At 40.1% G+C, this 27,899-nt stretch overlaps 1 protein-coding gene across 1 annotated transcript in view; it reads left to right on the forward strand.

Annotated features, from left to right (window-relative positions):
* si:ch211-63b16.4 (kinesin heavy chain) overlaps positions 1-27,899 on the forward strand; it is a 142,175-nt gene that overhangs the window by 55,111 nt on the left and 59,165 nt on the right. Inside the window, exons 8-11 of the mRNA XM_051919660.1 lie at positions 17,588-17,671; positions 19,710-19,744; positions 24,102-24,125; positions 24,220-24,327. Of these exons, the coding sequence (XP_051775620.1) occupies positions 17,588-17,671; positions 19,710-19,744; positions 24,102-24,125; positions 24,220-24,327 (251 nt within the window). The remainder of the gene's footprint in view (positions 1-17,587; positions 17,672-19,709; positions 19,745-24,101; positions 24,126-24,219; positions 24,328-27,899) is intronic.

A 27,899-nucleotide genomic window follows, 5' to 3' on the forward strand; every position in this document is an offset into this window, starting at 1 on the left:
CTCCCAAATTAACCCTATATTGGAGTACCATTTTTAAAAGTATAACATTTTATATCTAGAAATCCAAATAATCAACACACCCAATTTCAAATTGTATATTAACTATACATCGACCCCTGCAAGCGCTTTCCTATGGGCTATTCTCCTGATCCATTCCTTGTAGACCCTTTTATGTTTTGCAGCTGTCATTCCGTTTCTCATTACTGTTCTCATATTTCATCTTCTCTGCTCAATTCTGAGTACAAACATTCCCTTTTCTCCTCATATGTATCTTATACTGGACTTTTATTCCCTGTCTCTCACCTCTAGCCATAAGAAAATCTTTTCTTTGGGAGCTTTATCTGCCATATTGGTTCCCGCATCTCATTGCAGAGGGGCAGACTCTTTACCCCTGAATCTGTAGGATTCTTCCTTTCATAGAGTTTTGCTACTTGAACAATCAGCTATGGTAATCAATGGATCCTCAAAATCAAATATTCAGAACTGGTCCTCTGTCATATCATTCATTAGGATAGACTCTTAAAAATTCTGGATTTTTAGTGGCACTTTATGGTTCTATACTGGATTGTGTGGTTCCCCATAGAACTATTGCTTGACAAAGAACCATACTGTAACATTCTGAAAATGGTTTGCTGCATATGAAGTTGGGTCTTTGCATTCTGAAAAACTTACTAATACATAGAAGAAACCTGAAATTTTTAATGTATGGCAGGCTGCATAGCAGGATACTTACAGATTAAGAAAACCTGGACTGAGCTTGAATTATTGTATGCAGCAAGAGTCCTTTGAAAATAATGAGCCATTGGCATTTCACAAATCTGTAACCATCTCGTGGTTATTTATTGTATGGAACTTGTATAGAACTTTATTTATTTAAAGGTTCTTTCTGGAACCTTCTTTTGGATGGTTCGTTTGGGGTTCCCCTATGGCATTACCCTGAAGAGCCAATCTGGCACCTTTTAAGAGTGTAGGATGACCTTATGGTGTCATCTAGATCACAATTTGGGTGCACTCACGTGGTTTTGCATTTTATTTTGTTTTGGGTTTTCTAGATCCTTTCTTCTAATTTTTTTTTTTCTTTTCAAACATAATTTCCGTCTTCTGTTTTATTGGTCATTTGTAACATTTTTGCTGGTAAATCTTTTACTTTTTCATCTTTAAAATAAAATTTTATTGCTCCCTGTGAATGTCATTTAACAGAAATCTTTTAATTATTTGCAAGAATGTCATCTTGGGAAAGGCCAGTGAGACAGGGTGACCTTGAAAAGATTGAAGTGTTGTTTTTAATTAAAGTAATAGTAGTAGTAGTAATATTAGGAATATCAGCACATGTACAAAATAGAGAATACAGCAAGTATCCTCAGCTGACAACAGGCATTTTACATGTAGATGGCCAGTGTCAGTAAAATCGACAAAAGGTTTGAGGAAAGCAGCATTTATTTGTGGTAATAATCTTTTTATTTATTTCAAACCTTCTGCTCTACCTGTAAGCTTTTGTGATGTGATGCTTACAAACAGGAAGAGCAGCACACTGCAAGTTTGAGATCCTTAGCTGATTAATATTCAAATATTGAAATGCTGTGGCAGATTTGTAGCAAGAAGGCCGAATTACTTATTGTTGAATTATTTAAAATGCCTAACCTTGTTTTTGTTTAACAGTATTTTTTTTTTTTTTTTTTAGTAGAAGTGCAAATTCATGACTACTGTGACAATAAACTCCTAGCTAGAGTAGCATAAATGACATCAGCACAAAAGCTCACTGCATTAGTCATCTGCAGTTATCCCAGTGGATTCAGAACTCGTGCTGTTTTTTTTTTTTGGCCTGGTCATTTTTTCTTTTATGTTATTATGTGGGAGGAAATCGTGATCACCCTGCAGTAATGTAGTCTTATTGAGATGATGCGAGGCTGCCGTGTAATGACTGGCAGAGGTGATCACATTTTTTGTGGCTGTGTTATGTAAGCACAGAGCATGTGCAAGTAATATATAAAATTGATTTGTGAGCTTATTTATTTTTATCTTATGCATTTTTACACTTGTGATCCTTTTCAATCCAAGTTTGCTTGGATTAAAGATCCTCCAGAGATTCCATCCATCCATTTTCCAACCCGCTGAATCCGAACACAGGGTCACGGGGGTCTGCTGGAGCCAATCCCAGCCAACACAGGGCACAAGGCAGGGTACCAATCCTGGGCAGGGTGCCAACCCACCGTAGGACACACACAAACACACCCACACACCAAGCACACACTAGGGCCAATTTAGAATCACCAATCCACCTAACCTGCATGTCTTTGGACTGTGGGAGGAAACCGGAGCGCCCTGAGGAAACCCACGCAGACACGGGGAGAACATGCAAACTCCACGCAGAGAGGACCCGGGAGAGAACATGCAAACTCCACGCAGAGAGGACCCGGGAAGCGAACCCAGGTCCCCAGATCTCCCAACTGCGAGGCAGCAGCGCTACCCACTGCGCCACTGTGCCGCCCCTCCAGAGATTAATATTTAAAATTCTTGTTAAAAATAATTCCTAAAAAGGTGGAGAAAAATAAAAAATAATGCATGCACACAAGATCTCAATCAATCTACAAATCTCCTTAATTAAGCCCCAAGTTGTCCAAAGGCTATTGCAGCAGGACCGGGTGTAAAGCAGGAACCGACCTTGGTCCATTTCATAACACACTCGCCCACACATCCAACAAGGGGCCAGTTGAGCTAATGTTCATGTCTTTGGAACATGGATGGAGAACAAGAGTACCCTGAGAAGATCTTCCAATATCAGAGAGGCAATGCTTTGCACAGGACTACTACCCAGTACTCTGGAGTAGCTTGGAATCCCCAAAGGTTCATGTCATGCATTGCATATAACACCAGATCTAGAGCCTCTGCTAGTAATCACACTCATGCATATCTATAATTATACTTTCAATATTATTCACTCTTTACTGAAACATCATTGTAAGCTAAATTAGACTCCTTAACACCAGGCTGCCCCCTGGGACCTTCCACACGGCCTCAACCACCTCTAAAAACAGAAGTTTTATACATGCGAGCCACTTTCCTGCAAAGACGAGTATGCATGTAAAAATGAACTGAAAATCTCATACTGACCTTTAAGTATTTTGACAGTCTTGTTATCCTTCTGCTGTGAAACATTCATTGTTTACACATGTCTTAAACAACTATTATCATACACTGATCATTTCTGTATTATCTACAGTACTGTGCAAAAGTTTTAGGCAGGTGTGAAAAAATGCTGTAAACAAAGAATGCTTTCAAAAATGGAAGTGTTAATCATTTATTTTCATCAACCAACAAAATGCAGTGAATGAACAAAAGAGAAATCTAAATCAAATCAATATTTGGTGTGACCACCCTTTGCCTTCAAAACAGCATCAATTCTTCTAGGTACACTTGCACACAGTTTTTGAAGGAACCCGGCTGGTAGGTTGTTCCAAACATCTTGGAGAACTAACCACAGATCTTCTGTGGATGTAGGCTTCCTCACATCGTTCTGTCTCTTCATGTAATCCCAGACACACTCGATGATGTTGAGATCAGGGCTCTGTGGGGGCCATACCATCACTTCCAGGACTTCTTGTTCTTCTTTACGCTAAAGATAGTTCTTAATGACTTTGGCTGTATGTTTGGGGTCGTTGTCCTGCTGCAGAATAAATATATAAATATGCCTCCCTGATGGTATTGCATGATGGATAAGTATCTGCATGTATTTCTCAGAATTGAGAACACCATTAATCCTGACCAAATCTCCAACTCCATTTGCAGAAATGCAGCCCCAAACGTTCAAGGAACCTCCACCATGCTTCACTGTTGCCTGCAGACACTCATTATTGTACCGCTCTCCAGCCCTTCGACAAACAAACTGCCTTCTGCTACAGCCAAATATTTCAAATTTTGACTCCTCAGTCCAGAGCACCTGCTGCCATTTTTCTGCACCCCAGTTCCTATGTTTTCGTGCATACTTGAGTCGCTTGGCCTTGTTTCCATGTCGGAGGTATGGCTTTTTGGCTGCAACTCTTCCATGAAGACCACTTCTGGCTAGACTTCTCCGGACAGTAGATGGGTTTCTGCCAGTTCTGAGCTGATGGCATTGCTGGACATCTTCCGATTTCGAAGGGTATTAAGCTTGATGTGTCTTTCATCTGCTGCACTATGTTTCCTTGGCCGACCACTGCGTCTACGATCCTCAAAGTTGCCCGTTTCTTTGTGCTTCTTCAAAAGAGCTTGAACAGCAAATCTTGAAACCCCAGTCTGCTTTGAAATCTTTGTCTGGGAGGGACCTTGTTGCTGTGCTCAATCTTGCCATGACATGAAACTGTCTTCCACAACCTCACCTTGGTAGCAGAGTTTGGCTGTTCCTCACCCAGTTGTAAGCCTCCTACACAGCTGTTTCTGTTTCAGTTAATGACTGTGTTTCAACCTACGTGTGACATTGATGATCTTTAGCACCTGTTTGGTATAATTGGTTGATCAGACACCTGACTATAATCCTACAAAATCCCTGACTTTGTGCAAGTGTACCTATAAAAATTGATGCTGGTTTGAAGGCAAAAGGTAGTAACACCAAATATTGATTTGATTTAGATTTTTCTTTTGTTCGTTCACTTTGCATTTTGTAAATTGATAACAATAAACAATCATCTATATATATAATTCACTAAGCCGCCGACAAGTAGCCACCCATGGAAAGCACGCCGGAAGGGGCGTGGATTCACTAAGCCGCCGACAAGTAAGATGCCCATGTCGCATGCAGGAAGGAGCCACGCCCACCAACTCTAAGACCATTGGATACAACGACAACTCGCAGAGTCACGCCCACCAACTCGGACGCGATGACTCGGAAAAAACGGCATCATTTATATTCGTCTGTGCTACAGTACACATGCACCTCTGAGCCACGTTCACTTTTCGGTTACGATGCACAGCCGCGTGCACCATATCAAACTGTTTTACATGCTATATACAGCAATTCGCATCCGCGACAAACATGCGTCTTCTTAGCTGGTCCTGCAGGAACACGGAAAACGTTTCCCCGCCCACCAACACTCCTTATTTCTCGAGCGGCGTTCACCGCATCCGCGACAAACCTGCATCTTCTTAGATGGTCCTGCAGGAATACGGAAGACATTTCCCCGCACACCAACACTCCTTTTTCCCCGGCCCGCGTCTACCTTCACTCTCTAGGCATTCACACTGTCTGCTCATGTGCCCGGATGCAAAAACTCACCGACCACCCAGATAGTCCCTTTCGTCTGTGCTAGGAGTCCACATGCACCTCTGAGCCACGTTGACTTTTCATTATTCTTTTCGGTTACGACACCCAACCGCGTCCGCCATCGAAAACCATGGGAAAGGAACAACGAAGCCCCGCCCAGAAACTCACCTCAGAGCACTGCCCGCCAACTCGAACAGCTCATCAAACACATACTCACTCACTTTGCTCTGTGCTGCTGTCCAAATCCAACTGTGAGCCACGTTGGCTGTTCTTTTGCCCTCCATGGCTACCGCTTCAAATGTATTTCATGGAAACAACACTTCTTTCAATGTTATAGAAATTCCTGCATCAGGTAACTATTTGTTTCTATCAGTCGGGTTTTTTTGGAAAAATGTCATTGACGAAACTGTTGCTCTCAAACTTCGCAACATGGCTGTTGGCTTTGTTTGCCAACATTGGGATAACTTCGGTGACGTGGTGTCCGTTGTTGTTAGTCACAGAGGCATTGTTATACAGTCTGCTCAACAATACGCTGACTACATGAATACATCCAGAGTCTATGGTGGCGAGGCAGAAATTGTGGCAATGTCCCAAATCCTTCCAGCTACTATCAGCATTTACTTCCAAGAACGTCCTCATGCCTCTCCTCGAGTTTACAATCCGGCCCAGCGTCTCTCCATATCCCTGCTCTTTAGCGGTCCTTTGGATCATGGGCATTACGAGGTTCTCATGCCTCTCAAATACACACGTGATAACCTTCTGGTGACGTCTTTTGACGCTGTCAGTATGTGCACACAGGGTGCACACCCACTTGCCCGCCACACTAATATGACGTCACCTGCCCACTCTCCTCTTCCTGAAAAACATTTAAAGACACATTCCCCTGAACACATGCATTCCACACAGGACTTTCAATGCACCTTTTGTTCCAAAAGCTTCCGAGTGCAGAGATATCTGAACGCACATTTAAAAAAACACAACACTAAACGAATTATGCAATGTGAACATTGCCAACAATGCTTCAAAACAACGCTCTCAAGAAACACTTACGAACTCATTCCACTCTCACCTTCAATTGCACATTTTGTAACGAGGACTTCACAGGTGAGATGGATCTCCACAACCATATGCAGATCCATTCAACACAAAGATTTGTATGCAAAATTTGCGACAAACACATTCACGCACGCAAATACCTTACTAACCATCTCAAAACACATTCCCTGATGAATTCTTTTCAGTGTCAACACTGCTCCAAAACCTTCATGCGCCAGAAATCTCTCAAAGCACATTTAAACACCCACTCTACTGAACAAACGCATTCCAAACAGATCTTTCAATGCACGATTTGTTCAAAAACGTTCCGAGTGCAGAGATATCTCAACATGCATTTAAAAACACACTCCACTGAACGAATTATGCAATGTGAACATTGCCAGCAATGCTTCGACACAACTCATTCCAATTCCCTTCAGTGTCAACACAACACTAAAACGTTCATGCACAAGCATCGCATTCAGTTTTCTGCAGCTTTTCAAGAAGATCCACGCTATGTGCTTCTTGCCATGCTCTTCATTGGCCAGCAGAGGTCAACAAATCTGGACATTACACTAAGTGTTGTCATGCCGGCAAGGTGTCTTTGCCACCACTATCCAAACCCCCTCTTTTTTTAGAAGACCTCTTGACTGGCAAGAACCCGCTGTCCCGAAATTACTGTGATCATATCAGGGAATACAACTCTGCTTTAGCTTTCGCGTCAATGGGCGCACGCATCGCTTAACCATCTGGACAAGGACCGTATGCTTTCAGAATCCACGGTCAAATTTATCACCAGGTCTCTCCTTTATATACCAATCCTGACACGTCACCACAATACAGTCAGCTATATATCTTCGATTCTGCTGAGGCTACCAGTCAACGTTTGCAAAAGGAATGTAATAGCGCTTGCAGTGACATTTTGTTGCTTCAACTAGACAACATGATACGACAGGTTAATCCCTTCGCAAAGTCTTGCATGCAAATGCATGACATTATCACTCACGGTAACCCTGTTACTGCTGTACGAATGGTGTTCATGGAAAATCCAGGTCTGGATATGAGAAGGTAGAACGCGAGTCACACAGCTCCAATTTTATGCTTTCAGGCTTGCCATGAGATCTTCATTTAGTGTCTTGCATTCCAGTGGCAAACTCTTCCAGCAATACATCGTCGACGCATATGTCAGAACAGAAGGCGCGTGTCTACATTACCTTCGCTCACATCAACAAGATTTGCGTGTAGAGCAATACAAGGGACTTATGGATGCTGTCACTACGAAAGCACATCACCATGACCTCCGCCTTGGACAATTGATCATTCTTCCCTTTACCTTTCAAGGCAGTCCAAGGTACATGCAACAGAACTACCAAGACGCGATGGCAATTGTCCGCAAATGTGGAAAGCCTGACTTATTCTTAACCTTCACCTGCAATCCTGCTTGGCCGGAAATCTGCAACACCATTTCCCATCATGAGCAAATAGAACACAGACCTGACATCGTTGCTCGCGTCTTTCATATCAAACTGCGACATTTTCTAACAGATATTCTGGAAAAGAATATTTTCGGCAATGTTATCGCTTACATCTTCGTCATTGAATTCCAAAAACGAGGATTGCCTCATTGCCATATGTTACTTACACTTGACTCACAATCCAAAATAAGGACCAAGGATGATATAGACAAATATGTCTGTGCTGAGCTTCCAAATCGTGAAATACACCCTCGACTTTTTTCCAAATCCATGGTGCATGGTCCGTGTGGCACGCTCAACGCCAAATCACCTTGCATGAAAGACGGCACGTGTACCAAAAATTTCCCGAAAGACTTCAACGCGGAGACTCAAGAAAACACACAAGGATACCCCATATACCGCCGAAGACAAGGGAGAACTGCCGTTGTTGGCAAATACGATATCGACAACCGTTGGATAGTTCCTTACAATCCGTGGCTTTCTCAGAAATTCAATGCTCATATTAACGTTGAAGTTTGCACGTCCATTCAGTGTATCAAGTATCTTTATAAGTATGTGTACAAAGGACACGACACTGCATCAATTGCACTTCGCAGGGAGCCAGCCGATGATATTTTTCAACATGACGAAATACAGACTTTCCTTGACGGTAGGTATGTTAGTGCTCCTGAGGCTATGTGGCGTATGAACGAGTACAGACTTTCAGAAAAATCATGTGATTACACAATTACCAGTTCATTTGCCGGAACAACAAATCGTCTTCTCTCATGAGGGTCACGAGGAACAAGCGCTCCAAAGACACGCCCACAAAAACACTATGCTCTTAGCATGGTTTGAACTCAACAAAACAGATCCTGAAGCTGTAGAGTTACATTACACTGATGTTCCGCAACATTACACATTTCAAAAATCCTCTGGAAAATGGAAAAAGAGGAGGCACAAAAGTGATCGGTAGAATGCCTGTTGTTGCCATTAACGACACCGAACGTTATTACCTCAGACTTCTCCTTACCCGTTGCGTGGGTATCACAAGTTTTCACCATCTACGAACAGTCAATGGTGTCGAATGTGGCACTTTCAAAGAAGCTTGCCAAGAATTAGGTCTTCTTAAAGACGACAAGATATGGCATGATACTCTTTCAGAGGCATCCCAGATACGAATGCCACGATTCTTGCGAGAAATGTTCGTTTTCATCTGTGTCTTCGGTGAACCACACACCGTTCCACACCTTTGGGAAACGCATAAACTCTCCCTTTCCGAGGACTTTCTCACAAAATATTCCACAACCACCACTTGCATATATGCTCTCGCTGACATTAATGACATGCTGCAACCACATGGCTTCAACCTGCACAAATTACACCTACCCCCCACTGACATTCCTCCACTGTGTCATTCATCTCCCACCTTCGACGCTCAGGCTGAACACTCACACGCTATAGAACACTACGACAAACTCAACACAGAACAGAAACACGCTGTTGATACTGTTTTACACACTGCATATAACAATTCCCATCCCCGATGCTTCTTCTTGGATGGTCCTGCAGGAACAGGGAAAACCTTTGTGTACAAAACCCTAATTCATACCATCAGAGCTAGAGGAGACATTCCTACAACCGTAGCATCTACAGGAATAGCTGCAACATTATTACCGGGTGGACGAACTGCCCATTCTGTTTTTAAAATACCGTTGAAGCTCAATACTACTTCCACATGTAACATCAAACCTTCCTCACCACATGCTCAACATCTTCTACAATCCAAAGTTATTATATGGGACGAGGCGCCAATGACACACGCATATGCATTCCAGGCAGTTGACAGGTTATTACATGACCTCACGGGTGACACGCAGCCTTTTGGAGGCAAAACAATACTATTGGGTGGAGATTTCCGACAAATTCTCCCCGTCATTATGCGTGGCTCCCACGCGCTTACTGTCGCCAGTGCATTAACAAGCATCCTTTGTGGCATCACATGCATGTTCTTACACTGACAACAAATATGAGAGCTCTTCCTGAAGAACAACATTTCGTACAATGGCTCCTTGATGTTGGAGACGGGATAAACGGAACACCTGTGACATTGCCTTCACATTGACTTCCTTTAATTTCGGATCCCGTTCAACAACTGTATGGCGACATCGACTTCTCAACTGTTACTCTGGAACAACTCAGCACGCGAGCTATATTAAGCGTCACCAACGAAGACTCGCTATACCTTAATGAAGAAGTGCTAAAACTTATCCCTAACAATGAGGTGACTTTCACGAGCGTGGAGTCCATCGTCACAGATGATCCTGCAGATCAACTTTCATTCCCCGAGGAATTTCTTAATAGTCTTACTCCTCCTGGCATGCCTCCAAATAAACTCAAAATTAAAATTGGATTCGTCATCATGCTTCTCAGAAACCTCCTGCCTGCAAAAGGTCTTTGTAATGGCACTAGACTGTCTGTTAGCACCATTCACCGCAATGTACTGGAGTGTAAAACTATCACATCTGCAAACTCACAAACTGTCGTTATTCCCCAGATATGCCTGACCCCGTCAGATTCAAATTTGCCTTTTACTTTTACAGGAAGACAATTTCCTGTTCGATTGGCCTTTGCGATGACAATTAATAAGGCACAGGGACAAACTTTCAAAAAGATATGCCTGTATCTGCCAAAACCAGTCTTCACTCACGCTCAATTATATGTTGCTCTCTCCAGAGTTCCATCTTTTCATTCACTTTCTGTTGTATCCTCAAACCCTCCCTTTTTAGACAACTGTGTCTTTCCAGAAGTGTTCAACCATCAATAAATAATTATGCGGCGTTTGTTATGCCGCGGGTTCACTATTGTGTTGTATTTTGCTCTCTCCAGAGTTCCATCTTTTCATTCACTTACTGTTGTATTCTCAGACCAACCCGTTTTAGACAACTGTGTCTTTCCTGAAGTGTTTAGCATTCAATAAATAATTATGCATGAGATTGAGCATCAACAGGTCTGTGATGCCCTTGGATGTCCCGTACTGCACGCGCGCTACACTGAATGGATCAACTGGGGCTTGCATTTGTTCCCCACGAACGAGGAATTCCCAGGGTGTACACACCCCCCCCCCCCCCTCACTACTACCATGGTCGGGTGACACAAAACACAGCGTCAATCCAGCTGTAAGCCACGTTGACTGTTCATTTGCCTTCCATGGCCACCGCTTCAAATGTATTTCATGGAAACAACACTTCTTTCAATGTTATACATATTCCTGCATCAAGTAACTGCACGCGCGCTACACTGAATGGATCAGAGAGGCGTGGGTAAGCCGTTGAGCCCCATTCGTGTTGCAAACCGGGGAATTCCCAATAAGTGCGAGTCATACGCTCGCACTGATTAAGTCCCTGTCCCTGTCCCTTTGTCTTGTCTTTGCACAATGTCTTGTCTTGTTTGTGTTTTAATTTTTTTTTTTTTTTAATATTTTTATTTTATTAATTTTCATTGTAATCATTCCATACAAACAGATCAATTTATAACCCAACAAATTTGAAAACAAATCAAACCCCACCCCTGAGAAGGAGAGCTTAGCTAAAGGAAAATTTCTTTAAGCTTTTTAATAAGGCAACATTAGACAAAAGAAGGGGAGAAGTAAATATCTATGTAAATAAGAGATGGAGAAGGGAATTAAATGCAATAATAGTTATTTCTCTTATTCTAAAATAATATTGATTAAATCCTGCCATGTTTTGAAAAAATTTTGTACAGATCCTCTAACTGAAAATTTGATTTTTTCCAATTTCAAATAATATAAAACATCGGTTTCCCACTGACTTATAAGAGGAGAATTAGGATTCTTCCAATTTAACAAAATAAGTCTGCGTGCCAAGAGTGTAGTGAATGCAATCACCGTTTGCTTGTCCTTCTCCAATTCCAGTCCATCTGGAAGGACACCAAACACAGCTGTTAATGGGTTAGGAGGGATTGTGATACCAAGGCTGTCTGAGAGGCACTTAAAATTTTTTGTCCAAAATGATGTTAGTTTGGTGCAGGCCCAAAACATGTGACCCAGTGAGGCAGGAGCTTGGTTGCAGCGCTCGCAGGTTGGATCCTGGCCTGGAAACATTTTGGACAGTTTTAAGCGAGACAGATGAGCTCGATATATAATTTTTAGTTGAATAATTCTATGCTTTGCGCATATAGAACTCGAGTGAATTCTCTGCTTTGCTACCTTCCACTCCTTTTCTGATATATTGATTAAGAGATCTTCTTCCCAATGTCCTCTTGGATCTTTGAAAGGTAGGGACTCTAATAAGATTTTATATATTACGGAAATAGTGTTTGTTTCCTCGGAATTGAGCAGTATTTTTTCCAGCATTGTGGAGGGTGCAAGGTGGGGGAAATCGGGCAATTTCTGTTTAACAAAATTTCTAATTTGAAGATAGTAAAAGAAATGTGTAGCTGGGAGGTTAAATTTTGAACGTAATTGTTCAAAAGATGTAAATATGTTGTCTATATAAAGATCTCTGAGCATTTTAATCCCAAAACTTTTCCAGGTATTAAAAACTGGATATACTTGCGAAGGTTGAAAGAGGTGGTTCCCTTGCAGAGGTGCCACTGATAAAAGATTTTCCATCTTAAAATGCTTCCTAATTTGGTTCCATATTCTGAGTGAGTAAAGCACAATTGGGTTATTAGTATATTTGCGATAACTTTCATTTATTGGAGAGCAGAGCAGGGAATATAAAGAAGTACTACAGGATTTTACTTCTATTGCAGACCAAGCCTGTGTATGTGCATTTATTTGTGTCCAGGTTTTTATGGCTTGTATGTTTGCTGCCCAGTAATAAAACTGAAAATTAGGTAAAGCCATGCCACCTTCTGCCTGAGGTCTTTGTAGGGTCGTTCTTCGGATACGTGGGTGTTTTGAGTTCCAAATGAATGAGGTTATTATTGAATCTAACTGTTTAAAAAACGATTTATTGATATATATTGAAATGTTTTGAAATAAAAAGAGAAGTTTAGGAAGGATATTCATCTTAACAATGTTAATTCTTCCGGCTAGAGTGAGATGAAGGGTTGACCATCTATGCAAGTCTTGCTTAATTTTTTCCATACAGACACCAAAATTTTGTTGATAAAGAGCTTTGTGTTTTAATTTTTAAATTTAAATTTTTAATTCTATTTTTAATTTATTATTTGCACATCATGTTGGTACACTGTGGACCCTGAGCTTCGCAATTTCGTCTATCTGTATACTTGTATATGATTAAGATGACAATAAAGTTCACTTTGACTTTGACTAAGTAAGTTGTTCTGATGTTCAGTTTATCCTGTAATTCCATGTTTTGTAGTGTAAGCAAGTAGCATAGGCTAAAATTTAATAATTCACTCATTTCACCCTTTGGACCATCAATCTCAGGCACCTGAAGAATTTTGACAAAAAAATTTAGATATTAATTTGTTCCTTGAAATGTCTATCTCACATTTTCAATTTCTTCCTTGGTCTGTGCTTCTTATGTCTTGTGATTGGCAGGAATATGTAGAAATTGAAAGGCAGCATGACACCACAAAGCTGTCTCACCAATTACACTACTTCCTCAGACTTCTTTATGTGTTCTCACTAGCACAAGGGCACAATATAGTCTGTTGTCACAGGCTTTCATCACATCCTGCTATGGCACCTGCATAGCTCAAGACTGTAAAGCCCCACAGAGGGTGGAGAAAGCAGCACAGAATTTTACTAGCTGCCTCTTGCTCAGGGTATATGTTACACTTACTGCCTTAGAAAGGCAAATGGTTAAATGAAAGACCTCAGCCATCCTTCACTCACTTTTCTCATTTCTTCACTCTGTCAAAAGGTGCAGGGCTGTTGGGAATCACACCAGTAGATTCAGGGTAGAAATTTACTGAACAACATTACATAATGACAAATATACACATATAAAATTGGCCGTAGCACCAGATCCTGCCAACCATGGAAATAAAGCTGTAATATTAGACAGATGCACAGCATGACAACGAGAAAATGGATACATAACTTGTATCCATATATGTTTTATGTATAAAAGAAACTTGTATGCTTAAATGCTTGTTGTATATGTACTTGTACAGTATACTTGCGTAACTCCTTATGGAATTAAATAACATATTTTATCATAAAATACTTCCTCAGTCACAATACTTTGATTTAACACTCTGTCTTCATCGCTTTACTGTATCAAGAACTTTTACTTTTGCTGTTGAGGTTGCTCTAGACAAATTAGTATGTGCTTGGCCATGTGCAAAAACTGGTGACGATAAATGAATACCAAAGATATCTAAAGATTACTGAGCAATGGAGATGAAGGAAATGGCACTCCGAAATGCACCAAGAAAATGAATAGAATAATACTGTTATAAAACACACTTTGCATCTGCCTGAAAATCTGTATTTTTTACACGGGTTGTCCAAATTGAAGTTTCTGGTGTGTGTTTATTACTTTCTACATATTCTCACTGTATTGATTTCTGCATATTCCACAGCTTTATGCTATTTTCTGTTTGGAAATACATGCATCCAATTCAAATTTCAAATTTGTGAAATCTAATATTTCCTCTGTGAGTTGTAAAAATATATATCTACAAATTGCCTACACTTGTAAGGGTAATAATGCTCTGTCTCATTTCATTTGTTAATTGTCATTTTCTTGCCCTTATCACTGAAATATTGGCCAAGTAGAACTTCAGAGGGTGTAGTAACACATTCTGTTCCAACTTGGCTTTAAGAAAGAGAGAAGGTTTTTAAGTAATCAATAGAAGTTGGGACACCTGTGCAAATTGTTTTTCATCTTGAAAAGCTTAATTTACTTTATTTTCTGCAGAACTTCTAGACTGTGACCGATTAGTCGTTCCCTGAAGAAGGCTCATTTGTAATATTCTAATATTTCCTTTTTTCAGTTTTTACAACCCTGAATTTTAAATTTAAAGCTCTGCTAGTTTACTGCTTACCTTTTCACCATTTTCAGTCCTTCACTACATTTCATCTGATTAATTTGAATAAAAATTGGAAAAACTGTGGTGTTCTAAAACGTTTCACAGGTAGCATATTAAATACATAGTAAACAGTGGATTTGGAAAGTATTCAGACCCCTTCACTTTCTGCACACTTTATTGCGTTGTAAATTCAATTTTAAATTTGCAATTTTTGCCCATCAATATACACTCAATAACCCATCATGACAAAGTGAAAACGTGTTTTCAGAAAGATTTGCAAGTTTATTAAAAGCTGAGAACTGCAGTCTCTCATTCATGTCCGTATTCAGACCTTTTGTTGTGTCACTCCAGATTGTGCTCAGGTGCATTCTGTTTACTTTAAGGCCAGGTTTATACTTCAGGCAACGCGACACTTCCGCCTGCGGATGCTACAGCTATGCAAGCAGTGTAACTGTTTATACTTGCAGACGCACTTTATGTAAATCTGGAGGATCCCACTGGGTGGGATGGTGTTCGGCTTCGCTGTGTTTTGAAAACTGAATGTCTTTGGAAATAAACCGGAGCACCCTGTGGAAACCCACCAGGAAAACAAGTAAACTCCAGGCAGGGAGCGACAGGAACATGATTCCCTACTGTGAGGCAGCAGCACTATTGCTCCGCCACCCTGCCGCCCCCACTTGTGTAATAATTAACAGTATTAATTATTTAAGTTAACAATTTGTCTAAGAGTTCTAAATGTGCAGAGAGCTGGAATATCGTAAATGTAATGTGTTCTGTGTAGCAATCACTGCCTGCCACTGCTGTCAGCGCAGGAGGAAGCGCAAGAAGCACATAGCAATTAATATGTGGGTCAGTTTTAAGATAACATTTACAATGTTTTAATGACAAAATAAACTATGGGATTAAAGTTGAATTTTCCACTTTAATCACAAAATAAACCTTTTTTTTTCTTCACTGTGTTCCTAATTTTTTTTCTGTCTGTGGCTCAAATACATTCTGATGCTGTTATGAAGGTGCAAAAAAAAAAAAGGCACAGAAGATGGTGTGTGAGACCTTTAAAACGTATCAAATCATTACAATGGGGAATATGTGACACTTGTATTGCCTATTGTGGTGGGTGGCCAGTTAAATATTCCGGCCCTCACCCCCAGGCCGCCAGATGGAGCTCTCCCAACAGCGTGGACGTTCCCCGAATTCCAGCAGGGCCTCATGGACTTTGTAGTTTATATGCACAGCCCTGCTGGATACCATGGGGACCACCAGGAGTCGCTGTGGGGAGGCTGCCGGACTCTTACTTGCCCTATAACCCGGAGGTGCGTCATGATCATATGACAAGAGGAAACGATGTGCTTCCGGGTTGAAGAAAGGAGCTTTTTATCCGACCCAGAAGTGTTCATGATCACATGGACAGAAGGGAGAAACACTTCCGGGTCATGGACTATATAAAGGACTCTGGGAAACCAGTACACTGAGCTGAGCTGGGAGGAAGGGTGGCGAAGTGTTTGGGAGTGTGGAGGATTGATTAGAGTATTGTTTATTGATTTATGAGTATTGTGGAGTGGAGGGTGCTTTGTGCACTGTATTGTTCAAATAAAAGTAATATTTGGACTTTTACCTGGTGTCTGGAGTCGAGTCAGAGGGTTCAAGAGGACGACAAGGGCCTCAAACCTGCGACACTATGCAAAAAATAGATGAAGAAAAGCACCACAAATACATTTGAATGTCAGCATTGAAGTGTGATGATTTGCTTCACTGCATCAAACCATTCATCAAACATTGAAGCATACAAATTAATCCTGTAGGATCTGCAAAGCAGCTTACTGTCACATGTTGATAGTAAACAGAGACTCTGACATCACATTCCAACTTGAACACACTGTGCCCCACGATATTTTGGTGGTACTGCAATTTATGCATGTGTCACATTAATTTCTGAGGATGTGCTCACAGAACACGTCAAATGAACACTGGGAACGCATGGTAGCCATGAAGTGTGTGTGTATGCGTTCTGAGCATGAAGTATAAACCAGCCCTAATTCTCCTTGAGATGTATCTAGACATTAATTGGTGTCCACTTGTGGAAAAACTGAATTTGAACATCACCTGTGTATATAAAGACCCACACTGCTGCATGACAAGAAGAAGTGAACCAAGGAATGAAGTCCAAGGAATTCTGTTTTGACCTCCACAATAAAATTATGGTAAGGCATATATCAGGGCAAGGGTGTAAAAACATTTCTAAAGCATTGACTTTTCCCAGAAGCACAGTGGCCTCAATAATTGTGAAATGGAAGACCAGAACCACCAGGATTCTTCCTACAAATGGCCATCTGAGTTGAGCAACCAAGGATTTCACCTCATGTTGTACTGTATATCTAATTTGTATGTGACAAATAAAATTTGATTATATAAAAATTTACAAAACTTTTATAATTTCTACATTAACTCCAAACCTGGGAAATAACAGCCTGCCTAAGGCTAGAAATTTAAAACAAAAACCACTTGGGACATTGCAGGTTAAGGGATGGAATGGGGCCCTGTTCAGGATGGTGCCTGCCTACCACTTAGACCCCTCGAGATAGGCTCTGGTTCCTGTGGCACATTGGCAGTACAGATGTACGTAGGTGGATTCTTTTTTTGTGGCTATCATGGAGTTTATTTACATCAGCGGCTTGTGTATCCAGCAAACATAAATATAAGAAAATCTCTGTCCAAAATACAATCATTATGAGGGTGTGTTTGCACTGATCTTTTATGGTGGGAAGCCCTGGCGCTTTAAAAGGAATTTTGTTCTGAATGGTTCTGTACCCCAAGAAAAATGTTTTTACCATTTAACTTGTGTTTCTTTGATACAAGCTAACCTAGCGTCAATTGTCTTTTTTATTTTTAGGAGTTTCAAAGAGTGATTTTGCCAGGAGGAGCCACACAATATTTAATATTATTGTTGACCACACCAAAGTGGACACAGTCAATGGTAAGAAAAAAATATCCAGATTCCTATATGATCAAATTTAAAAAAATATTATTTTCTAATATAAAGGTTTCAGAAAATATATTACCAATATTTTGTGCATTTCTTAAATATATTAAATGACTGCAATATACTTTCATTAATTATTGGTTATTATTAATAATTCTAATTCTGGTCATAATTACCATTATATATAATGTATCTTTTGAAGAATACACTTGTAGATTCGCTTTTTGTTAACAGTGAATTTCCTGATGCTTAACCATCTTTTTTTTGATTGTATTATATTTTGCCCTTTCTCTGTGCAGTTTGCTCCCTTCATTGAATCTTAATAATGACAACCAGCAGAGCAGACAGCCAGGCAAACAACACTGAATAATCCAAGGCTGCAACTCCTTTAGCGTTAGACCCACTAATTAGAAATTAATTAAACACCTGGCAAAAAACAGAAAGAAAAATCAAGATGAAAATATTTTTAAAAGGAAAAAAACATACATTATTCCCATATAACTGCTTGGTAAATTTTTATATATATATTTACCAAACTTAGTTTTCTAATTTCTACATTTTTCCCAAAACACAGAATTTGGCAAATAACTTTTCACTTAATTAGCCCAGGAGTCTGAATAAAAATAGAAACTGGTTGGAACAAAAACCTGCAGCCACAGTGGGCCCCCCAGGACCGACGTTGAGAATCCCTGCTCTATGACATATAGAAGTGCAATGGGCTGGTTCAAGATCAGTAATGGTTTAGGAAGAAGGCTTCAGAGGAGCATCTCACACCTGGCAAAACATTTGTTCTGTTCCACTGACACAACTGGATCCATAAATCACGAATTCACTTCTCACTCACGAAAAACATGTAAAAAAAAAAAAAAGACATCACTACCTCCTAAATCCTGATTTTAACATATACACACAATAATCAAGATTCATTCAAGACCCACAAATCACTGTAGGAAAAGACTTGAAACAGTAGGCCGACTCATTCATCACACTTTAGACACAACCTTTATGTCTATTGACAGTCTCCTTTAAGACAATACTGCATCAACAGAAAATCACAAAATAGTCAGACAGTTAGGTAATGAGAATAGAATGGATGTCATCTTGTGGAAAAATATCTATGTAACTGGGATATAAAGTAAAAACAAATTTTTAACATAGAAGTGTTGATCTCTCTCTCTCTAATATTTGTTTGAAGCCTGGACAGAAGTTATTAGTTTGTTTCTAATGACCAAGAGCGGGCAAGGTTACCAGTGAGAGGAATTATGTTTGTCATTTAGACCTATATGCTGTCATTGTCAGAAATGTCTTTTTAAACAGTAATAAGTGAAACTAAAGACCAACATTTTCAAAAAATATCACACAGTTATGGTGATTCTGAGTCTCTATAGGTAGAACTGCATACAGGGCAGGAACAAAACTAGGACACGTTCATGTCACAGTGCATAATCATGTCCAGGCTAATTAACTAACACCCACTAGGGCGTATCCTGATGTTCAGGCTAAAATGTCCATCCTGGCCCCCTAATCATCCCTGTCTCTGACTCCCTTCACCTCCCAATAGGTAATGTGTGGTGGTTATACTGGTGCAATAATGGCTGCCATTGCATCATCCATTTGGGTGCTACACATTGGTGGCAGTCAAAGTGGCTCCCCTCGGTCTATGTAAATTGTTTTGAGTACTTAATTTGAGAAAAGTACTATATACATGTAATTTATTATTTTTATTAACATTCAGGGCTGTTTTAGAGTCTTTGATTTTTTAAACTAAAAGTTTACAAATCAATACAGGTAATTTTAAATACAAGGTAAGTGAGAAGGACACTAAAGAAAACATTTAGTCATCAATCAGAAATTAATAAGTAAATTAAATCAGTGACACATTGGAGCCAAGACTGTCTCTGCTTTTATATTTAAATGCATAATGATATAAATGCCTAATATATACATATTTATAATTGAAGTAGTGTCCTTACAACTATGTTGATTCTTTCAAGGGCAGAACAGATTAATCTTGACATTTGAACTCTTTTAGCAAAGGAAAGAACAATGACAAGCAGACTCACTCTGGTAAGGCTGAAATCTCTATAAATTTTAATTCATTTATGTAACCAGTAGAGTTAAATACTAATACTAAACATTAGCAAATGCATTTGTAATCAAATTAGCTGAGGTAACTCCCTTTAAAAAATTATTTGTGTGCCCTACACCTCCGGTGACCTGGGACTGTTTTCTGTACAGCATGATGAGACTTTGCTCATGAATGTTGTGAAGGCCTCCAGTTTGATCCCAAAGATAAAATATCAACTAACTTCAGAATGTAAAGAGGCCTGGTGTGAGTGAGCCATAGTGGGGCCTAATTGTTGATTAGATATTGTACTGTATAGCACAAAGTTGTTAGTTTAGTCACCCTAATCTTGCATTTCATGTGCTCTATCCATCCATAGATTTCCTAAACCAGTTTAATTTAATTCTGGGTTGCAAGATGTTTGGTGCTAAGCAGGGACAGCTTTCTCAGGGCACACTTATGCATCTAGAGGCAATTTAGAGTTGCCAGTGAATCTAACTATACATCTTGGAAATGTCAGGGTAAAACCCACACAGACCTGGCGAAAATGTACAAATTTCATGCTGACAGACATAAATGCCATTTGAATATGCAATGAGTGTACTACAATGAATACACTAGTGGGCTCGACATTATCAACTGGATGGTTAGGAAGGTTAACAGAATGTTATGTTATATAGTGCCCTGATATGTATAATACAAGTCCTAGGGGGATATGCTGACGCTTTAATATGCACTGGTTAGGCCTCATCTGGAGTACTGTGCATAGTTTTGATCTCCAGGCTCCGAAATAGACATAGCAGCACTGGAGAAAGCCAATAGATGAGCGACTAGGCTGATTCCAGGGCTAAAGTGGATGAATTATTAAGAAAGATTAAAAGAATGGAACATTTTCAGTTTAAAGAACAAAAGATTGAGAGGAGACGTGATTGAAGTGTTTATAATTATGAAAAGAATCGGTACAGTGGATTGAGATTTATTTTGAAATGAGTACATGAAAAACAATGGGATACATTTGGACACTTGTTAAGGGTAAATATTTTCACAAATATTAGGGAGTTTTTCTTCACACGGAGAACCAAAGACGCATGGAATAAGTGACAAAGTAGTTTGATAGACAGTAGCACTTTAGGGACTTTCAAAACTGGACTTGATGTTATTTTAAAGAATTAAATGAATAGGACTTGCGAGCTATTTTTGAGCTGAATGGCCTGTTCTAGTGCAAGCGTGTCTAATGTTTTAATAACCTGCAGTTCTGTTTCTTGACTGGGACAGAAGCATAAAGTCTGCTGGTACAATGTGAGATGTACATTCCTCTTACCTCAGTGTATTCTTTATTATACTGTATAACATGCCTGTAATAGATAGGTGTTTCTTTATCAATAGGAAGTAAAGTAACTGAATTTTAATTTGAAAGAAATAAGCACCACACTCAGATACATGCTGTGACAAATCTTTGTGTGGGTAAATAAATTTGTCTTGTAGCATCTCACCAAAATATAACATGTTCCAAATTATCAGCATAATTGTAGGATGTATGGAAACAGTGACTTGTCCAGGATTGTGGCAGCTGTCAAATCCTTCTTGACCCCAATCTATTGATAGCTGTAAACCAAGATGAGCCAGTGCAATGAGGACACTTACACAAAAGAGATTGTACAAAACAGTGAAAAGTGCTTTTATTCCAATAAAATCCATACAGGGTTAAAAAACCACAAAGTTTAAACAGTACAAAGATCAAATCTTCTTATAATATAAATAAATAAATAGTGACAAAATCCAGTGCTCATGTGCAGGTTTAAAGCCACAATAAATAATTAAAATCAAAACTAGGTTTCCTGTGCCAATCATTAATCCATTCATAGCACCTCACTCTCTGTATCCCCAGTTCGTCTCAGCAGGTCTTCCCAGCTGGTGGAGACATTGACAGCTGTAGTCACCTTCTGCCAACACCTGTCCTGTCTCCTTGTACAGGCATCAGCCCAGACACATGGAGTTGAATCTCTAACATCCCATCATACTCCCTCAGCGCTTCTTAGATCCCCGAGAGGCTTTGATCCTGGCCCCTGCTCTAATCCAATTGCTTAGCAGGGACATGATTCGGAGTTCCATAGTTTCAGTTCCTCGCAGGGGCCAGACCATACTGCTTCCTCACTTCCTCGCTCATTCGTTCATTTGTTCTACCAGTCTTGCATCTGGTTTTTCCTTCCAAGAGCCTTCTCCACCCACATCATGCACAAGTTCGTATGTGAATGCTTATGCAATGCTGCACCTACACCTTAAAGTCACTCCGCTACGCTACCACTCATTTATGTCACAACCTGAACATAAATGCATTGTATTATCATAAAATGTGCACTGCCATGTACTTCTCCTTATCAAACCCAAAGCTAAACTATATAAACTGGAAAAAATATTTTAAAAACCCACCTTAAAACAAGATCACATTGGTGTTGTGTGAAATCTGAGGATTCATATGTGATGAATAAGTGTGCAGGGGGGCATGATATCCCTACATTGAAATTCTCATTGCACGTAAGCACCCAGAACATTATAAAGTACATACTTTAGTAGCTGTTGTTTTCTCAATATTTATTTTTTTATTGATTTTAGGATCTTTTAAGTAATGGATTACAAATTGCTTAAAGCATTAAGGTCACACAAACATTTTTTTGATTACCAAAATAAATAAATGACATACTTAAATAAACACCACATATTCTAAAAGAAGTAAATGCAGTGGCATCTGTGCACACATACAGTATTGATGATGATGATTGACACAAGGTTTGTACTTCTAAAGTAAAGTCATTTAAATTATAGCCATATGCCAGAGCAAGCAGGTCTTCAAATGCAGTGGCATTAGAAAATAGTCCGAGTAAGTTTGTGGCTTCTTCAGGAAATGGTTAACTGGTTTAGCCTAATTTTGACTTTTCAGTCTCAATAAAGCATTTCAAGTCCCCTCACTTCAAGAACATCACAACTGATACTACTCCTGTTCTTCACTGGAGATACTTGAATCTCTCTGACAATACTGCTGCTTATAAAGATAACTTTCAAATGTGTGGCCAAAGGTTTAAAGTGTGCCACTATGATCTGTGAGTTTTATTCCATATTACTTAATTTTACTCAAAAATGGGTAACTGAGGCCATGAATAGAAACAGCTTAAGTCATGGGAGCCAAACTGACAGGGGAAAGACGAAACTGAGATGGGAAGAGACAAGAGGAAGCAACTCAGGCAGGCTATTAAAGGATAGAAGGTGTATTCTTGTGGTTTGATGGTCATTTTATGGTTACCAGTTACTGTGTACTATTTAAATTTAAACCGTGTCATCAAAAGATTGTATCCCATATTACGGAAATTGCATTTTTTTATTTTGGAACCAAAGCCTGTGAGAAAAGTATAAAAGCTCTGGCAATTACACTGAACATTGAAGCTGACCTGCAGATGGAGGGAACACATCGTACCTGCCACATTATCGAAGTGACCAGAACTGACTGCATCATGCTTTGCCAAGAGCTTTCCTTAGAAATTGTATGAGTGTCTGCCGATATTAAAACCAGCCAAGTGTATCCTTTCTTTAGTATTATTTTTTATTCTTCATCTCAGAATTACCTCCGAACCACTAGGGGAGCTGCAATCTCTAATGAACATATATTCCCAGAACGCCTACACCCCCTGCTGGATTCATCATGAGACAGTATGATATTGCTTTGGCTTGGTCTGAAACGGTCCTCTTACGGATTTAAATTTAAAAGTACACTTGACCTTTCTACCCAGGAAAAGTATTCTTATCCTCATCAGCAATTCCAAATGAAAACATTTGTTTGGATACAGGAATTATACTTTGACATCATGGTGGATTGTACGTCACCATTATCATGCCATGTCTGATTAGAGAAGGAATTTAACCACGATTTGGGTACATTTATAAGTGTGATGGTAGTTCAAACCTATAGTATTGGGTGGAAACAAAAACCAACAGATCTTCTAAGAGCACATTATCCATACTAACTTGGCACCAATTAAGATTCCTCATACACTTTTGGCAATAATTTCTAAACATGACAAGCCTCTGTAGAGGAGGCTGTCACCCTCAATCTAGATGTGGTCATTCATGATTGGTGTGGTTATGTACAGTATGTTCTCCCTATGCCTTTGTGGGTTTTCTAATTTTACTCATCACAAGGGTTTGAAATTTAGGTTGACCTGGCCTTATACAGTATGAGTGAGTATAGATATTGTATGTGTATTTTTATGTAAGTGTAGAGTACAATGGATTGGTGTCCCAGCTAAGGTAGATTTCAGCTTTTCTCTTGTAAATTAAAAGTGTTTTCCCTTTTCTTATTTATTTCAGGTTGAATTAGCGAGCTGTGGCAGAGTAAGTACTTTTCTATGAGATACATTTGTTAAGTTTTTCCTTCAGTTAACAGTATATAATATAAAGTCATATAAGAAATGACTTTTGTTTTCAGGTATCTGGTCATAGAGCTTTTGATGAAGGAAGGAGGAGTTTCCAGACAATGCATGAAAACCCACAGGAGCTGAAAAGTCTCAAGCGATCAATTACAATATTTGGAAATGTAAATAACCCAATAATTTTTACTCAACACCAGGTCAGCACATAAAAAGACTCAGATAAGACTCCTGAAAAAAGTTAAGGTGCTGACTTTTTTTCGTTATAATCCTGGCATTAATTACCACCATCTACCCAGTTAAGTAAGGTTTATCACGGTAATGTTCAATGAAATGTACTGTATTAAATTAAGTAAACATTACCAACACACATAATGACAAATATATTATCAACATATCAGGTACAAAAAACACAGTTGATTCCATAATAATGAGTTAACTATTTTGTTCAGGTTCGAGGTTTAAGGTTTAAGGTTTGATACACATAGAGAGAATCCTGGAAAAGCAGAAGCATTCATCTCACCAAAAATGCATTAATCAGGGGCAACAGTTGCTAGGGAGTGTGGCCTCCAAAAAGTTTCAGTCCCAAGTTAATGAAGTTCTACTTCCACAGTTCCTGTAGATAAACCTCCTCAATAATGATTATGTAATCCAGAAACACATTGATTGTCAGTCCACTGGGCAAGAATGTTATGACTCTTCTCCACTATTCTAACCAGCTCCCCTTTCTCCTGGCACTTCAGGTCTTGATATCCCTTCTGGCAGATCTCAGTTCACTCAAAATTCTCTGGAATTTTATAACTTTATAACATTGTATAACTTCTTCATTTATGTTACAAAAGAAAATGAAACATGACAGCGCAGATGCTGACTGTCATATACAAATACAGATATCCATCCATAATCCAACCCGCTATATCCTAACTACAGCCAATCCCAGCCAACACAGGGCACAAGGCAGGAAAAAACCCTGGGCAGGGCACACACACACTAGGGGCAATTTTTGGATCGCCAATGCACCTAACCTGCATGTCTTTGGACCGTCGGAGAAAACCCACACAGACACAGGGAGAACATGCAAACTCCATGCAGGGAGGACCCGGGAAGTGAATCCGGGTCTCCTAACTGTGAGGCAGCAGCGCTACCACTGCGCCATCGTGCTGCCCCAAATACAGATATATATACAGAATATCATAATTAATTTATACATATTTTACTGCTCTATGTAGTTTTGTTACAATATTATAGCCAAGAAAAGGACAAAATAGAAATAACATTTACATTTTTCTTTCAGGCTCCCAGTGCCTGCATCCTATGAAATAGATAGCCATAACTAGAGCGAATGAAGACACAAAAACAGTTACAGTACAAAAGTGGAAATGTGCTTTTAGTAAAAACACAAACAGTGTCCAAAGTGTGGTGCTTAAACAAAGTCTTCAATAAATAATCCATACAAAACAGTGCAGTGCAGGAGGTTAAAAGTCCAATAAATAAATCTAATAAATATGTAGTTAAAATCAAGGATAAAATCAGTCAGAATCAGTTTTCTTTCATTATATTCCGTAGTGCTCTCTTTCTCTCTCCCATCTCACCCTGCTCACCCAGCAGACATGCTCAGCAGGAGTGAGACACTGGCAAATGCGGTCCATAAAACCTACGCTACTCCATGGGGCTTCCCTGACCGCGTGCCTCCTTCAACCCCTGCTGGCATTCAGCCTGTTTCTGCCCTGCTCCATTCTGATTTCTTTCTCACCGTCCCTTTGATTGCTTCCTCACCTTTCTGACCTACTCAGACCTTTTTATAACCGTGTGAGCACAGCTGAACTAAACTTTCCACAGAGCCTCAATGACAGATGGCTATGCTGACTGTGCTTGTCATTCTCCCATTTAGTTCACTGCCACCACATGGCTTTCCTCTCCCACACCTACACTCACGAGGTCTGCACATCACTGTTCTTTTAAAAGCACCTGCACCTGCTCAAATCCGCCACGGATCACTGTTGTATAGTGAGTAATGAAGTCCATGGCCCATCCAAATTTTAAATAAATAAATACAGAGCGCTCAGGTTCCAGAAAAGTGCCAATGCATGTGGTAGCATGGTGGGGTATCTCCGGAGTGTTGATAAGGAGATGACAAGTGAATGTGTGCAGCGGACAATTTCCTCATTAGTGCTACGGAGTTTGTGACTGCAGCACCTTCACCCAATGGATATTTAAAGAGCATCCTGAGCTGACAATGGAGAGAAAAGAAACCACAGGTGTACTTGGACATTGAAGTGTAAGAGAGAAGGCAGGATGGAGAAGAGAGCAAGTGCTGATGATGAGGGGAGGTAGATAGCTGGATTTATGAACCTCAGAAGAGGAGCATGTGTCTGACGCTCAAAGGGGGAGGAGGGTCACTCCTGCTGTGCATACTCAGGGCAGGAATGAACCATTGTTTGAAGAAGGGTCATGCCAGGAATGCCAAGGGAACAGTAAACGCAGGAGACAGGAGCAAGGCTTGGTGTGGTGCCCCACAGATGTTGAAGCACTGGTGGTGCGGACTCAAGCCTATGAAGTGCTGACTGTGCCTGTCGGTGGACATCTCCTTTCTCTGCAGAGACCCTTTTGAGGTGAGCTGGAGAGACCCTGGTTTTAGTGGGAAGCCCTGCAGCTTGTGATTGTTTTAATGGATGGAACCTGCCATTCAGTTTTAACCTCGGTTTTATGGATCCTTTTATTTATGGATTTTTAACCTGCAAATTGAAGACCTGTTTTTATTCAATTACAAGGAGTCTTCGCTCGCCCACCCCTGGGTTTGTTTTACCGAATATACAATTTAAAGAGATTATTTTCATGGGAATTTTTATATATGCATTATTTTCACTTTTACTTTAAAACTTTTGTGGAAACAATGCTCGTCCTTTTATTTCTGGCCCTGGGCATGGTTAAATCTCTTTTTCGCAGGACGTATAACACTGCTCATGTTGGGGGAGGGGGGTGGAGGACTGCCGTCGGATCATATTGTCTTGCTGCTGCTGTTGGCAAGCTGCGTTTTCTGTTTGTTGCGCTGCGCGTCGATCATTTAAAAGCCTGTACAGCAGCTGTCCTTTTGCCACTTCGTGTCTCTGCAAGGGGGGGCTGAAAGCACGCTAAGGAGAAGCAGTCGGATCATCTGCTGGCTTGCTGCTGCTGCTTGTCGTGCTGCGCGTCGATCATTTAAAAGCCCGTACCAATAGCTGTCGCACCCCCTTTTTGCCCTTTGGCGCACTATACTACAGCCACTTCGCATCTCTGCCGCTCACATTGTGAAGGGGGGGGGCTGAATGCATGCTAAGGAGAAGCAGATCATCTGCTGGCTTCCTGCTGCTGCTACTGGCGAGCTGAGTGTTCTGCTTGTCGTTGTTTTAACAGCTGGGAGCACATGATGCCTGTCTGCCAAAAGCATTCCAACAACTACTAGGTTAGATGTCCATGAACTTGTTTTAAATGTTGTCTCACTGCCTTGTCTCGTGTGACGTTAAAGTGTCACTCGCGGGACTTCAAATTGTCTTCTGAGAAGATCACGTCTTGTCTCCCTGTCAAGATTTTTTTTTTTTTATAATAGAGAGATTTATTTATTTAATCATTATGAAGAATTGCTCTGCACTTTGGACACTTTGAGGTTTTTGAACCTTTGACTGTTTATTTTTGTAATAAAAGCACTGAAGCACCTTTGCACTTAGTATTGAATATTGTGTCCTCATTGCTCGGTTCATTC

Source organism: Erpetoichthys calabaricus, chromosome 15 (assembly GCF_900747795.2).
Source record: "Erpetoichthys calabaricus chromosome 15, fErpCal1.3, whole genome shotgun sequence".
In the NCBI taxonomy this organism is placed as follows: Eukaryota; Metazoa; Chordata; class Cladistia; order Polypteriformes; family Polypteridae; genus Erpetoichthys; species Erpetoichthys calabaricus.